Source organism: Eretmochelys imbricata, chromosome 2 (genome assembly GCF_965152235.1).
Source record: "Eretmochelys imbricata isolate rEreImb1 chromosome 2, rEreImb1.hap1, whole genome shotgun sequence".
NCBI classification, from domain to species: Eukaryota; Metazoa; Chordata; order Testudines; family Cheloniidae; genus Eretmochelys; species Eretmochelys imbricata.
In genome coordinates this window covers 80,613,694-80,630,009 of record NC_135573.1, presented here as the reverse complement: position 1 = coordinate 80,630,009, position 16,316 = coordinate 80,613,694, and the positions used below count along the sequence as shown (strand labels likewise).

Genomic DNA, 16,316 nt, shown 5'->3' with positions numbered 1-16,316 from the left:
TTGCTGGCCGCAGCTGCTGTCTCAACTTGCTGATCTACTTAAAAAGGCAGTGTACTTAAGAGTGGGGTCAGCGTACTTAAAGGAGCAATGCGCGTCTCTCTCTCTCACACACACACACACACACACACACACGGTGTGTGTCTCTGTCTCTCTCTGCCATGCTATCTCCCCTCCCTCCATTCCTGCTGCCTTGTAGAGTGTGAGGCTACATTAACAGCAATGTGTTAACCCTTGAGGGCTCAGCCAAGTGCTAGTTGATCATTTAGCAGTAAGGCATTCCCTGGGAAATATCCCACCTTCTTCCACCCTCTGACTTCACCACCTCAACCAAGTTGCACAATCATCATTGCTGTGTACAGTATTAAATTGTTTGTTTAAAACTTATACTGTGTATATGTGTGTGTGTGTGTGTGTATAGTCTTTTGTTTGGACGAAAATATTTCCCTGGAACTAACCCCCCCCACACACTTACATTAATTCTTATGGGGAAATTAGATTTCACTTAAAGTAGAATTTTTCAGGACATAACTACAACATTAAGTGAGGAGTTACTGTAGTGTTTTTGCCTTTAAAGACTGATCTTAAAAGGGAGCAGTTAGAAGGCAGAACTTGCTCTGTATTTGGTACTTTTCTGTCCTATCAAGCATTGCTTGAGTCTTATAATCAGCAAATGTCCAACAAAAAGATGTTTCCAAACTCCTGACAAGGTTAAACTGAGTGTCTAAGTTAATGGATTTCTTTGCTAATGTATGTATAATAGGAAGAAAAACTCTAGTGGTAAGCAGGTCTCTTAAATTTTCACATGTCTAAATGAAAGCTGTCATTTCTATTACTATATATGGAAATAGTGGGATGCTGGTCCTTTTCATTTTCAACCAGATAATCCCATGTTGAATTAGATCCAGCTAACTTAGTTTAGATCAAACTTCAGGCTGTGGTAACGGGGAATAAAACAGTTTGTAGCACTGCTTAGCTGTTGTTAAGATCTGTGGTTTGTACAATGATGCCTGGAAATGAGATAATGCTCAAAGTAGAAGTGAGTATCTTCTTATATAGTTTAAATTCTGATATCACTTACATAGTGTGCAGATTTTTGTATGAAAAATAATGTTCTGCATGTCTGTAGTGCCTTCTATCCAATGTTTATCTGAAAGCATTTCGCAAGCAATAATGAATTTACTCCAACACCCTATAGAGTAAATATTTGTATTCCCATTTTGAAGATGGGTAACCAGAGTCAAAGGTTGAAACCAGCATTTGCAAACTTGGATACTTAAAGTTAGACCCTAAAAACCGTTTTTAAGTTTCTGAATAAAAGTGGCTTGATTGTCAGAGTTGTTTCACAGTTTCCAATGAGTGGCTTATGAACAAATAACAATCTAATGTGTGCACACAATTGGCACTCCATTTCTATCACCAGCCCTATGAAGTCATGGCCCCATTGAAGCCAAAAGCAAAGCTCCCACTCACTTCAACAGGGCCAGGATTTCTCCCCTGTTTTTCGGAAGTTAGCTTCTGATCCTGGTTCACTAAAGTCAATGCATGCCCTTATTGGTTAACATCAGTCCAAGAAATATCAGATATAATTTTGCTGTATATAAGCTTTGAACTATAGAGACTGCATAGACAGGAAAATATTAAAAAAAAATTCTGATCTCCATGACATGGACAACATCATTTTATATGGTTGTACATCATCAAGCAAATTGGAACGCAATCCTACAGCAATATAAATAATAATTTGTTGTTGCTAGATAAATACCGAAGAAATTAGAAATTAAACCTATTTTTCTTCCCTAGAATTAAGTCCCTGCAAATACATGTAAATGGGAAACAAATTCAAGAGAAAATCTGGTGTGCACACTATGCTAAAAATAAAAAATTCTTGTCTATAATAAGAAAGAGTGAGCAAGAAAGCAATTTTTCAAGCCAGCTTTTCTGACCTCCATCGACAAGGATCAGCCTGAAGGAAACACAATGTGATGTTCTCTAACTCGAGGGAACACCCAGCACCCCCACGTTCATCCTTATAAAATTATTGTGTAGTATTCAATACAAAGTTTGTCATGCTGGGTGTCTTCGGAAGGCTCATGATGCACTGAGCATTGTTATAGTAATGTTATAGTGATTGTTGTTACAGTAATGTTATAGGTTGTAATTTCATGTATATAGTTATGAGGCTAAAAATGTGTCCTCATGGTTTAAAACAAGCCCAGACAAAAACTCTCCAAGAGCAGAGGGGCAATTCACACCTCATCAGGGCAGGTATGGGACAAACCCATCCCAGCTCACAGGAACAAAGGACACTGACCTAGGCAGCAACAAAGGATCTGTTGGACTCTCGAGTGAGTCACTCCCCTTCCTTTGGTCAGTTTGGGACTATGATGAAGTAATGCTCCACCTGACTCTGAAGGGGGGGGGTGCAAAGCCAAGAGGGAAGAAAGAACATGATAAAAGGGAGACATGTTTGCCATGCTCTTCCTCTCTCTTCCACCTCCATCTACAGACATCACCACCAAGCAATTGAAGTGCTGATCAAAGGGGAGAGCCTGGCTGAAGGGCAACCAGCCAGCTTGTGGTGAGAATCATCTAAGTTTGTAAGAGCACTGAAAGTGTTAAGATCAGCTTAGGATGCATTTTGCTTTTATTTCATTTGACTAAATTTGACTTGTTATGCTTTGACTTATAATCACTTAAAATCTATCTTTGTAGTTAATAAATCTGTTTGTTTATTCTACCTGAAGTGTTTGGTTTGAAGCATGTCAGAGACTCCCCTTGGGATAACAAGCCTGGTACACATCAATTTCTTTGTTAAATTGATTAACTCATATAAGCTTGCAATGTCCAGCAGGCATAACTGGACACTGCAAGACATAACTGGACACTGCAAGACAGAGGATCCTAGGATTGTGTCTGGGACTGGAGATATTGGCTTGTGTCATTGCACATTCCAAGCAGCTTACATGCCAGAGGCTGTGCATGAATAGCCCAGGAGTGGGAGTTCTCACAGCAGAGCAGGGTAAGGCTGGCTCCCAGAGTCAAGGATTGGAGTGACCTAGCAGATCACCGGTCCACATAACACCAGAGGGGAACCTCACACACAGTCACTGCATTTTAAAACTAGCATTTGAAAACTCCGCATCCTGTTTATTGGTGATACTTCTGCAGATTCAGTTTTCAGGACATTACAGCTAAATGGACCATGCTTTTGAAAACAAGGAAGCTGTGCAAAATCTATATTTACCAAGCATCAGAATCTTGCAATCATTTTTTTTTTTACTTTATCAAATCATTTTGGATGCTCAATATCTGCTTTTAAATACACAGTATCTTATTAAAATTCTTTATCTTCATTAACAGAAACAGTTACTGTACTGTTTCTTCAGAAAAGAGCCTGAAGTGGATACACAATATGTATAACAACAGTACTGAAGATCTACACATGACTGCAACATGTAATGGAAGGACAACTTCATCCACATCGAACTTGGAACGAAAATTTACATTGGTTGTTTTGGTATTACTGGCAGTTCTTATGGTTTTGTTAGCTCTTATTACAGTGCTTGGAAATGCCTTGGTCATCCTGGCGTTTTTGGTGAACAAAAATCTTCGGCATCGGAGTAATTATTTCTTTCTTAATCTTGCTATTTCAGACTTCTTAGTGGGTAAGTTATGATAATGAAGCAAATGTAATACTCATTTTATAGTTTACTTCAAAGAAAGATTTATTTCATTATGTTGTTTCTCTTAACAAGCAAATTTCCTGAACATATACCTAAGATCAGATAATGGGGTGGAAGCTGCATGGAGTACTTTAGCAGGCTGTTAGTTCTCCAAAATGTACTAGAAAGAGAAACCAATCTTTTAGCAATGTGAAAGATGTTTTCTTCAGAAAAGAAAGCAACTATTCTATGTAGAATGGATGTGAAACCATTGCTGCTTAGGGGTTATTGTTTGTAACTGGTTTTAATTAACCTCCACTCTGGAATTTTGCTTTTCATCATAGATTGTCAGATGGAGCATAGTATATGTTAACCAGTAGATCTTGTATATATTGCAAATTCCTTTCAGGTTTTCTGTATTCGGTTGAAATTAACTAGTAGCCAAAAGTTTAAGAATTACTAGTTATTCTTTCCAGGAGTACATACGCTACATTGTTCCATTTACTAAGTCAGCCAACTGACTAGCACTAGGCAGTTTTTGCAAATATTCTACTGTTCATCTCTGTATCTGGCTGTAGGCTTAAGGACATATGAAAAGAATAAATAATCAATTATTAATCATTTCAGTGGGTTGATGCTATACACACACACACACCTTTTAAAAAACTATGCTTGAAATAAATTAAAATTGATTGGTGGAATCCAAAATTATACCACTATAGCATTTAAACAAATATGTAGAAGAGTTATCACTGGAAGAAGAGAATTAAATCATTGTAAATGCAGAACAATAGTTTTTAATGAATTAATATTTCAAGAATGTTAAATATTTTTCGAAGACACAACTGAATTTTCTGTAATTAACATATTTACATCCTGCTTATTTTACTTAAGCAATAAGACAAGATCAGCAATAAAGTTCTGGGTGATTACTGTATGCTTCATGTGGTATTCAGAGGTATGAGGCTGAAGACCTAGGGCTACATCCACAAGAAGGATATAAGCTCCTTGCTGCAATGCCTGTCTTTAGGTGTCCTGCTGCCCCCTGGCTCCTCAGCCCTGAGTTAGGTGTCTAGGCTCCCTATACAATGCATGGGGTGAGATGCGTGCCGAGGAATGGGATTCTCAGAACTAGCAGGCTGAGCAAGAAACCACTTAAGCTAACGAGGAATGAAATGCTGAAGAGAGGTGTGTGATTTAAATTCCATCCCTCAAAGGGAATTAGGCACCTAAATCTGGATCAGAAGGAAGCACCTAACTCCACTTGAGAGTCACAGCTGTGAACCCCTCCTGGAGTTAGGCACCTAAACCAGGTCAGAGATTGAGAGAAACCTATCTCAGAATGCTATGTAGCCCAGTGGTTAGGGCATGGAGGTAGGAAACTGAGGTTCAAGTCCTTGCCCTGAACCAGGCAGAGTAAGGATCTGAGTTGCAGTCTCCCATATCCCATGAGTGCTCTAACCACTGGCCTATTGTGTATAATTGGGGGTGATAGTTCCTCCTCTGTTTTGGACAGGACCTGGTGCAGTAGGCTTGCTTGTAGGCAGCCTCTCACAATGCCTACTGGATCAGGCCCCACAGATGAGGTAGGCAGGGGAATGCAGTTTCAGGGTCCCAACGTGGCTTAGGTGTGAGCTGGGCATCAGAACTTAGGAAGCTTTGCACAGGCATACCAGTAGAAATGTAGGTGCCATGGGGACTTTGTTCATGGAAACTTAGGCACCTCAGGAATTTAGGCACCTAAAGTGGCAGTTAGGCACCTTAAATCCCTTTGTGGATCTAGACCAGGGGTTGGCAAACTTTTTGGCTCGAGAGCCACATCTGGGTATGGAAATTGTATGGCGGGCCATGAATGCTCACAAAATTGGGGTTGGGGTGCAGGAGGGGGTGAGGGCTCTAGCTGGCGGTGCAGGCTCTGGGGTGAGGCCAGAAAGGAGGAGTTCAGGGTGAGGGAGGGGGCTCTGGGCTGGGGCAGAGGGTTAGGGTGCAGGGGAGAGGGGAATGGCTTCAGCTGAAGGTGCGGGCTCTGGGGTGGGGTTGGGGATGAGGGATTTGGGATGTATGAGGGTGCTCCAGGCTGGGACCAAGGGGTTCAGAGGGCAGACGGGGGATCAGGGCTGGGGCAGAGGGTTGGGGCACGAGTTGGGGTATGGGATCTGGCTAAGGGTGCAGGCTCTGGGGTGGGGTCAGAAATCATAGAATCATAGAATATCAGGGTTGGAAGGGACCCCAGAAGGTCATCTAGTCCAACCCCCTGCTCGAAGCAGGACCAATTCCCAGTTAAATCATCCCAGCCAGGGCTTTGTCAAGCCTGACCTTAAAAACCTCTAAGGAAGGAGATTCTACCAGCTCCCTAGGTAACGCATTCCAGTGTTTCACCACCCTCCTAGTGAAAAAGTTTTTCCTAATATCCAATCTAAACCTCCCCCACTGCAACTTGAGACCATTACTCCTCGTTCTGTCATCTGCTACCATTGAGAAAAGTCTAGAGCCATCCTCTTTGGAACCCCCTTTCAGGTAGTTGAAAGCAGCTATCAAATCCCCCCTCATTCTTTTCTTCTGCAGACTAAACAATCCCAGCTCCCTCAGCCTCTCCTCATAAGTCATGTGTTCTAGACCCCTAATAATTTTTGTTGCCCTTCGCTGGACTCTCTCCAATTTATCCACATCCTTCTTGTAGTGTGGGGCCCAAAACTGGACACAGTACTCCAGATGAGGCCTCACCAATGTCGAATAGAGGGGAACGATCACGTCCCTCGATCTGCTCGCTATACCCCTACTTATACATCCCAAAATGCCATTGGCCTTCTTAGCAACAAGGGCACACTGCTGACTCATATCCAGCTTCTCATCCACTGTCACCCCTAGGTCCTTTTCCGCAGAACTGCTGCCTAGCCATTCGGCCCCTAGTCTGTAGCGGTGCATTGGATTCTTCCGTCCTAAGTGCAGGACCCTACACTTATCCTTATTGAACCTCATCAGATTTCTTTTGGCCCAATCCTCCAATTTGTCTAGATCCTTCTGTATCCTATCCCTCTCCTCCAGCGTATCTACCACTCCTCCCAGTTTAGTATCATCCGCAAATTTGCTGAGAGTGCAATCTACAACATCCTCCAGATCATTTATGAAGATATTGAACAAAACCGGCCCCAGGACCGACCCCTGGGGCACTCCACTTGACACCGGCTGCCAACAAGACATGGAGCCATTGATCACTACCCGTTGAGCCCGACAATCTAGCCAGCTTTCTACCCACCTTATAGTGCAAGAGTTCACGGTGCGGGAGGGGGCTCTGGGCTGGGGTAGGGGCTGCGGTATGGGAGAGGGATCAGGGATGGGGCAGAGGGTTAGGGCACAGGAGGGGGTGCAGGCTCCAGGCTTACCTCAAGCAGCTCCTGAAGCAGCAGCCTGTACCAGCTCCGGCTCCTATGTGGAGGTGCGGCCAGGCAGCTCTGTGCGTTGCCCCGTCCGCAGGTGCTGCCCCTGCAGCTCACATTAGTCGCAGTTCCCAGCCAATGGGAGCTGCAGGTGTGGTGCTTGGAGTGGGGGCAGAGCGCAGAGGCCCCTGGCTGCTCCTATACGTAGGACCTGGAGGGGGGACATGCTGCTGCTTCTGGGAGCCTCGGCACACATGCTCGGAGCAGCCTCAGACCCTGGTCCCCAGCTGGAGCTCGGGAGCAGGGCAAGCCCCAGACCCAGTTCCCTAGCAGGAGGTTGAGGGCCAGATTAAACCGGCTGGAGGGCCGGATGTGGCCTCTGGGCCAAAGTTTGCCCACCCCTGATCTAGACTCTAGTGCTCTAGTGTACTGTACTGATAAGTAAAGGAGCCCTAGGAATGAACAGTATCATATCGCTGTAATACATTTTAAAAGGAACTAGTCTTTGCTTCTCTCAGCAAAGGGTTTGAAAACGTGCTCAGAACATAACACCATTAATGGGGATAATTTAAATGTTAGATTTATGACATACACAATATATACTCCTGTAATATGCACTATTTGGGAAGGTGTGCATTTTCAGTGCTGGGAATTAGCTGAAGAGCTCCCATTAATGGGGTTCTGTTTCTGGTCCCACCCAGACTGAAGAGAAGGGAACACTTCTCAGCTTTTAACAGTAACCGCACTGGCCATATAAGAAGCAGTGTTTGTGGACTCCACAGGAATGGTGGCTGAGATGGGAGGTTTCAGAGATCAGAATGGGAGCATGCTAAGTGCTCCAACAGGAATAAGTTGCTCATAAGTATTTCAGAGGGATTTAATGAGGCTTTATGCTGAGCCTCCTCCAGGAGTGAATTTCATCCCCCAAAGAATAATATAGGATCAGTTCATGCCTTACAATTTGACAGTGCTAATATTTGAACTACGTATTACAAACAGTATACAAATTACATGAACTATGTATGTCAAAATGTGTTGCCAACATTATCCATGCACCGAATAGAGATTGATGCTAACAGACAGTCATTATTAATGTAAATTAATCAAATGCTTCTGTATGCAAATTATAGAAGTTGACACTTACCAGCTGGATATTTATTAAGAGAGACTGTAAGGACCTTATTGTGAGTTGTGTGCAGCTCACCTTTTCCTACAGTATTACCATGTTTTTGTACAGTAGCATGTGCTATTTCCAGGTAACTTATTTAATTTACTATGTTATCCTTCAGGAATGTGACACACCAACAGGTATTGCAGCAAATTAATATGAGTTTTAGAGGAACCATATTAATAAAAGACTTTGCAAGCATTGTCTAGTGCGATCACCACAAGCACTGAAGTATCCTTAGGATAGGAGGCAGAGTCAAAATATTTCTTTTTGAATTAATTAGAAAATCCCCTGAGTTTTAAAAAAGTAGGAACCTAACTTTAGGTTCCTAAATCCATACAGCCACCTAAATAATTGGCCTAGTTTTCAAAAGTGCTGAGCACCCAGCAGCTCCTACTGAGGTCAATGTTATTTTAGATGAGTAGTGTATGTATGTGTAGGGTGATCTCAATGGGATTCACTTGGCCATTCAGCTCTTTCGAAACTCAGACCATTTATTATCATGCCTAAATATGATATAGCAGCTTAGCTGTCGCTCTCATTTTTGAAATGTTTGGTTTAGGAGTTTAGAGAGGGCACCATATTTTGAGGTGTCATAAATGTCCTGATGGGGGCACCTTGATTTTCAGCCGGTTCACAAGATAGCACTTTCTGTAGACTAGTGCTTTCCATTTTCCAGAGCAATGCAGAGCCATTAGTTCACTGAACCAGGAGAAGGAGAACCTCCTACTGAGCCATCTCTTCCACTTCAAGCAGTGCCCAATGCATGTTCCGAATATGTATCGCCTCTTTTTCATCAGAATATTTAAGTCATTCCACTTTAGCTTTTAAAACCTTGGGCATCAATCCTGCATACCTTGACTGATGGCCTTCTATCTAATTCTTGGACTGGCATAGAGGTGAAAACAAGAGTGTCCGTGTTGATATCCAGGGCATTGTGCTCCACATTGACCATCTTCCCATCTGTAGTTGCTGTTCCATAGCTCAGGCCTTCTGCACAGAACTGTTCTTCTCAATGGTTGACAGTTTTTTCAGAGACTTTTGTTTCTAGGTCTAAGCAGAGAGCTTCAAGTCCCCTCAGACTGCCTTAATGTTTCCCACTTTTCTTTCAAATTTCCTGTGGGCCTGAAATCTTCAGAGTCAGTAAGATGTGTTAGAAACAGACAACTCACCTCTTGTGCATCCTGTTTGCTAACTAAGGATGAGAGATTGCAAGTGAGGCCACCATTTTCAAACTTACATGTATAAAGATAGGTTCTTAAATCCATATCGAGGCATCTAAACAAAAGTAACCTGATTTTTCAGAGGTCCTAAGCATCATCTAATCCCATTGAAGATGATGAGAAGTATAGGTGTTCATCATCTTTGAAAGCCGATTTAAGTGCCTATATGTGGTTTTAGGAACCTAAATTTAGGTTCAGCATGGGTGTTGAGACTGCTTCATGTGTGTTCCAGACTAATACTTTATCAGCTCAGTGCCAAAAAGGGGATTAAGATCAGTGGAAAATGCTGGGCTGAGTATGTATAGGAAACTATAGAATCTTTTTAACTTTTGTTGTTGGCCATGGTTTGCTGTTTCCAGCCAATGGGAGCTGCGGGAAGCGGTGGTCCGCAGGGACATGCTGGCCGCTGCTTCCTGCAGCTCCCATTGGCCGGGAACGGCAAACCACGGCCACTGAGAGCTGGGGGGGGAGGCGCTGATAATCAACGTCAGCAAAATGTTTCACGGCCTGCAATCAGATTACCCTGATGGGCGGCATGCGGGCTGCAGGTTGCCCACCACTGGCTAGCTACTCTTTCCTTTAGGTTGTGATACAAGTCTGGAAAATACTAATAATAAGCACTATATTATACCTGCCAGAGAATTAACAGTGCATAAAAACATGGTTGAGATCAAGTGTAAGGAACCCATTAACTAATTTAATGAGAACACAAGAACTTCAATCTGTAAATTCCAATCTGACATATTTGTAATTGGGTATCACAAAAATTGTTCTGGGTTCCTATTAGTACCATCTGCAGTCCTGACTATAACAACCTGATTGTTTATTTATGATTTTTCTCTATAGGTGTATTCTGTATCCCCCTGTATATCCCTTACATCCTGACAGGGAAGTGGATATTTGGAAGAATTCTCTGCAAACTCTGGCTAGTTGTAGACTATCTTATGTGCACAGCTTCAGCATTTAGCATCGTCCTCATCAGCTATGATCGGTTCCTGTCAGTTACTAAAGCTGTGAGTAGAACATTTATAGTTAGCTTTGCATGTCTCATGATGTTTAGATGTAATTGTGTGTTTATGATAATACTTAACACTTATATAACACTTTTCATCCATAGCTTGGGAGGCACTTTACAAAGGTGGATAAGCATTATCCAACAAAGAATTTAAGTGACTTGTCCAAAGTCACACACTGAGTCCATGGCAGAATTGGAAATAGATTTCCAGACTCCCAGACCAGTAACTTTGGCTAATCTAAATTATAGGTAGCACATGTAATAATGCCTATATTATAAAGATTGCCTGACATTATAAGATCTTATTTTCATGTAACTTATGACTTTGCCAAACTTTTACCATCCAGGCTGAAGTTTTCTGTGTTCGCTGTCTTCCTCAGGGTGAACTTTTTTTGCTGTTGTTGAAAGTTTCAACTAACAGTTCAGCCATTTCTCAGAATAAGGTTAGGGATAATACTTTGTTATGACAATGATAAAAAATTCTTGAGTGTTTTGTTGAGAAGCTCTAGCTCCTCCATTCATTGGAGCAGAGACTTGAAATTTGGTATGAGGGTTGCCCCGCTTTCAGGAGCGTGTTTTTTGCTATTCCTGTGAATATTTGTCCAACTTAAAAGCCTCTGAAAATCTGTTTGCACAGGCTCGGTAGAGAGTTGTTAGTTAGGCAACTAAATTCTCTGACAATTCCGTCTACGCTGAACATCTTGCAGGAGTGGAGCAGGTCTTCTACAGCAGTTGCTGCATATGGATGCTGGGGGCTGCTCTGGCACTGGAGCTGAGAGCGGGGAGACTGTCTCTCCTGTGCTGTCAGTGAGGAGGAGGAAGCTGCTTGCCTAGCAGGCAGATTTGTGGAAAATCAAGCCTGGAGCAGTGGAAAGTGGGGAGGCTGGGACAAGGGCCAGGGAGAAGGTGGGGATGGGAGATTGGGCCAGAATGAGGAGCTTGGGGAACGAAGACCTGAAAGAGGGTGGTGATGGGGAGGCAGGGCCTGAGATGAGTGGAGGAATGGGGAGATTGAGACAAGGAGCTAAATGGAGGGTCAGGTGAGATTGGAATTTGGGAAATGGAGCCAACCAGGAGGTTGGAGTGAGTGGAAATGTTGGATGAGGATCTAAGGGAGGGCCGGAGGACTGGACCAAGGACAGAATGGAGGGGCCAAGGACAGAAGGGTCTGTAACCACCTTAGTACATCTACCACCTGGAATAAAACCCATATTTCCTGAGTCTCAACATTTCTCTGCGGACAGCAAATGTCCGTGAAATCCACTGGCAAAGTGGATCTCACCTCCCCTTAGTGTCTGGTCCATATGAAGGATGAGAGCCTAATACTGATATCACTTACTGTGTTAGCTCAAGGGGCTCTGTGCTTTGGATCTAAAGGTTCCAACCCTTTTGATGACCCATGTGGGTGTCGATATGATGCCACATGATGGAATTCTGTTTTTTTTTCAGTTTGCTTTTATAAAAACCTATGAAATTGCACACAAAAACCCTATATTTAAGGAGCATTAAAGTTGCAGAATCTAGCCCTCAAAGTTAGGAGAAATGCATGTGTGCATATGCATTATGATACAACCTTTAATTATATGATCACAGGCTATTTTTTTCTGCTGGATCTGTGCCTCATTCAATGCACAGTATGGCTGTTGCTCAGAAAAGGAAGCAGGGTTGGGTAGTGAAGGAGGCTTTCTACAGGACCTCTGTCTCATTTGTTGCAGAAGTTGGAAGATGTGTACTATTTTCAGATCTGGGACAGGCGGGTGTAGGCCTGCCCAAAACCAAAGGCCCACAACCTCTGCTAAGAGGGAGGATTGGAAGGTGTGTACTGAATGGGGCAGGTGATGGCAGGAATAGAAAGGAAGGTCTCCTGGTTAAGGTAGTTGAATGCTGTCCTGGGAATGTGGCTTCTATCCCTGCCTCTGCCACAGAGCTTGTATGTGATACTAGGCAAGTCACTTACACCAGACTTTTCACAGGTGGTCACTTAACTATTCTTCGCTGTCTGTGTCCCAGACTGAAACATCTGGGGTCTGATTTGCAGAGTCCTGAGCACTCACAGCTATAGCTGAAGTCAATGGGAGCTGTGCTTTGAACAAATAAAATATTATAAAATGGACGGTCCTCTGGAAAAAAAAAATCAGTCCATAGGCTTTTTGGATTGAGCACCCAAAATTGGATACTTTTGCTATTGTCTCTTTGCCTCAGCTCCCCATCTGTAAGATAGGAATAGTCATACCATCACACTTCCCAGGTGAAGCGCTCAGATACTATAGTGATTAGCACCCCAGACAAGCCCCTAAGGAAATTACTAATTCTGTCTTCCGAGCCGGGTTTGAATAGTGTGCAGTAAGTATGGCCTGGGGCCAATCACTGAAAAGTGAGGAAAAAACCCCAAAGTATTGAAAGCTGCTCAGTCAGGAAGTATCATACACTCTGTGCACTGAATGAGCTGGGGTCCTGTGGAAAAAATTGTATGTGATCATGTAATTAAAGACTCTGTCATAATGCTTACACACAAGGGATCTGAATTAAGGTTGCATTGGCAACTTTTTTTGTTGCTGGATACTTAAAAAAAAAGTCTGATAAGGCATAAAAACCTCAACCACTAAAGGAATCTGAGCGGCCATTTACATGATAAAGAAAGAACCATAACACAACATCTAAATGATTGAATTTCCTTCCTTTAAGAACTATAAGGGGATCTGGGGTGGGGATACATTTTATTCTGTGACAAAGAAAAACAAATATTCACATTTAGATACTTGGAAGCAGTCATGGTTACTTTTCTATTACAGTGGGAGTAACCCCCCCATTCTTAGTTCACCTCAGAGATTCAATGTTTTCATGAGTCAGAAGCTGACTCCTTGTTATTTCCTTATTGTAATGGTGATGCCATCAAACCATTTCCTATTACTCATTCATTCATTCCAATGGAAGGTATATCCATCTCAAATGTTTTCCCCCCAAATCTTAAGCATACAGTAGGCTATAGTGCTTGAGCCCAAGATTAATAAAGTTTTTCAGGGCTTTATATAAACACAAATGTTCTGGACATCTGGAGACCCAAAGTACAAATATTATTCTTAATTTCCCAGAAGTTTTTACAAAGTACTTGCACTAGATATTAAAAGAACGCACTGTATGACTGACATGGGGGTCTTTTAATTTTACTTCTAGGTGACATATAGGATTCAACAGGGAACGATGTCAAAGACTATTGCTAAGATGGTGGCAGTCTGGGTCTTTGCATTCTTACTCTATGGCCCCGCAATCCTCATTTGGGAAGCTGTGGTCGGCTGCAGCAACGTACCTGATGGAGAATGCTATGCTGAATTCTACTACAACTGGTACTTTCTCCTATGTGCTTCAACCTTTGAGTTCTTCACACCTTGTATCTCTGTGGGCTATTTCAACATGCACATCTACTGGGATATACAAAAACGCAAGAGAAAAAGGCTCCAGAGCACAGTCAGTATCAGTAAACAGGTGTCTGTACCTCCAACAGGAAACAATGTCTTGATGGCTGACCATTGCTCTTTGAAGGAAGAAGTTCGTTCTACTGTTTTAGAAACAGAGGACAGTCTTTCTACTACTTCCAGGTCACAGACGCAGTCACTGGAGACTGACTGTTCACCTCAGTCCAGAGGCTATTCCATAACCCCTGATAGTGATCAGTCAGTAACCCTCAGGGTGAAGACCAGGTCAAAATTGAACAGGGACAAAAATATTGCAAAGTCACTAGCCATAATTGTCTGTGTCTTTGCCATTTGCTGGGCACCATATTCATTACTTATGATAATTCGCGCAGCCTGCTATGAAAAGTGTGTCAACAAATTCTTGTATGAAATAACATTTTGGCTTTTGTGGTTCAATTCCTCTGTGAATCCCTTCCTCTACCCTCTCTGCCATGTTAGGTTTCGGAAGGCTTTCATGAAAATATTGTGCCCAAAAAGGTTTTTGGTATTGCCACCAGCCCTGTCAGTCTCTTCTTAGAGAGCCAAACTAAAAGACTTACAACAGAAGCTCCACCATCTCATTTCAGTTAAGCTTGTTATGATCTCATCTTCAATAATATAGTAGATATGCTTGTTTCATAGATGGCATTAGTCAAGGATGCAATATGTGAACTTACCAATAGTTTGATAATTTTCAATGCATTAGTTTCCTTTTCTCTTGAAAGTACCATGTTAAATTCAACAACAACTTTTGCCTAATTGTGCACTATCCCTTTAATTTATGAATTTTGTTCTCAGGCACAGAACATGATCCCTTTCTTTTATTAATACTGTTTATTTAAAATTGGGACAACACAAGGCATATATTTTCAAAGGCCGCTACAAAAGTGTTCCTGGGAAAGAGACATCAGTCTGCATCACACATTTCGATGTAGTTGCCAAGTGTTTAAAGAATAGAGCAGATTCATGCATCCATAACTGTCATTTAAAGGAACAGAAGTTCAACAAATATATATTTGAAATGTCACAGAATCCTTTGGGAGCAGTAATATTTTCTTTGCAAGAATGTTATAGATGCCAGGTAAGACCTTCAGGGCATTACATGCTCCCCGTATTAGAGTGTGTGTGTATGAGAGAGAGACTAAGCAGGCTAACATAATCTAACAAGCCTTTTCCATTTCTAATTAAAATATACTCCACTTAGGTCAAGTGCGTTCTATGTGCATGCAAAATCCCATTGAGTTCAATGTGTCAGTAGGCAGCATTTAAAATACTTAGGAGAATAAAGCAAAATGTCTCCAGTTCTCTCTCTTCCCCCCCTCCTCTGTTTGTATACTTGTGATGGGCTGGATCACAGAAAACCCTTGGGAACTGCCAGCTGATGTGCTGAGACTACTTCTAACCCGTTTTCCCTGCTAGCTTGGGACTCCAGTACCTGGCCTGTTTGAGCCAGACACTCTTGCCGGCTGCAAACACAGACCCAGGTCTGAACAACGTCCCACAAACTGCAGGCTTACCTGAAAATAGCTTAAGAAATGATCATGTCTCCAACACCCAGATGCCCAGTTCCCAATGGAGTCCAAACCCCAAATAAATCCATTTTACCCTATTTAAAGCTTATACGGGATAAACTCATAAATTGTTCGCCCTCTATAACACTGATAGAGAGATATGCACAGCTGTTTGCCACCCCCGCCCCACAGGTATTAATGCATACTCTGGGTTAATTAATAATTAAAAAGTGATTTTATTAAATACAAAAAGTAGGATTTAAGTGGTTCCAAGTAGTAACAGACAGAACAAAGTAAATTACCAAACAAAATAAAATAAAACATGCAAGTCTATGCCTAATATAGTAAAAGAAAGTGATTACAGATAAAATCTTACCCTCAGATGTTTCAATAAGCTTCTATCACAGACTAGATGTCTTCCTCGTCTGGGCGTCCTTTCCCCTGGTACAGCCCTTGTTCCAGCTCAGGTGGTAGCTAGGGGATTTCTCATGATTGCAGCCCTTTGTTCTGTTCCACCTCCTTATATATCTTTTGCACAAGGCAGGAATCCTCTGTCCCTCTCTGGGTTCCCACCCCTCCTTCTAAATGGAAAAGCACCAGGTTTAAGATGGATTTCAGTACCAGGTGACATGGTCACATGTCCTATGAGACCCCAGCCTTCATTGTGACTGCTCTGGACTGCACTCTCAACTCAGATGCACTGGCCAGGTAGACAGGAAAAGGCCCGTGAACTTTTGAATCTCATTTCCTGTTTGGCCAGTGTGGCAAGCTGCAGGTGAGTGCAGAGCTCATCAGCAGAGGTGACCATGATGGGGCCTCAGAATCGCAAAAGAGCTCCAGCATGGACCAAACAGCAGGTACGGGATCTGATCGCTGTATGGGAAGAGGAATCCATGCTATCAGAACTC

The 16,316-nt window shown here is 42.6% G+C and overlaps 1 protein-coding gene across 1 annotated transcript; it reads left to right on the top strand.

The window, feature by feature from the left end:
* The first annotated feature begins 3,195 nt into the window (after positions 1 to 3,195).
* HRH4 (histamine receptor H4) lies at positions 3,196 to 14,435 on the top strand. Its single transcript, XM_077810340.1, is given in 4 exon segments — positions 3,196 to 3,267; positions 3,269 to 3,665; positions 10,277 to 10,443; positions 13,620 to 14,435. Coding segments are annotated over 4 exon segments (1,452 nt in total).
* Positions 14,436 to 16,316: the final 1,881 nt, after the last annotated feature.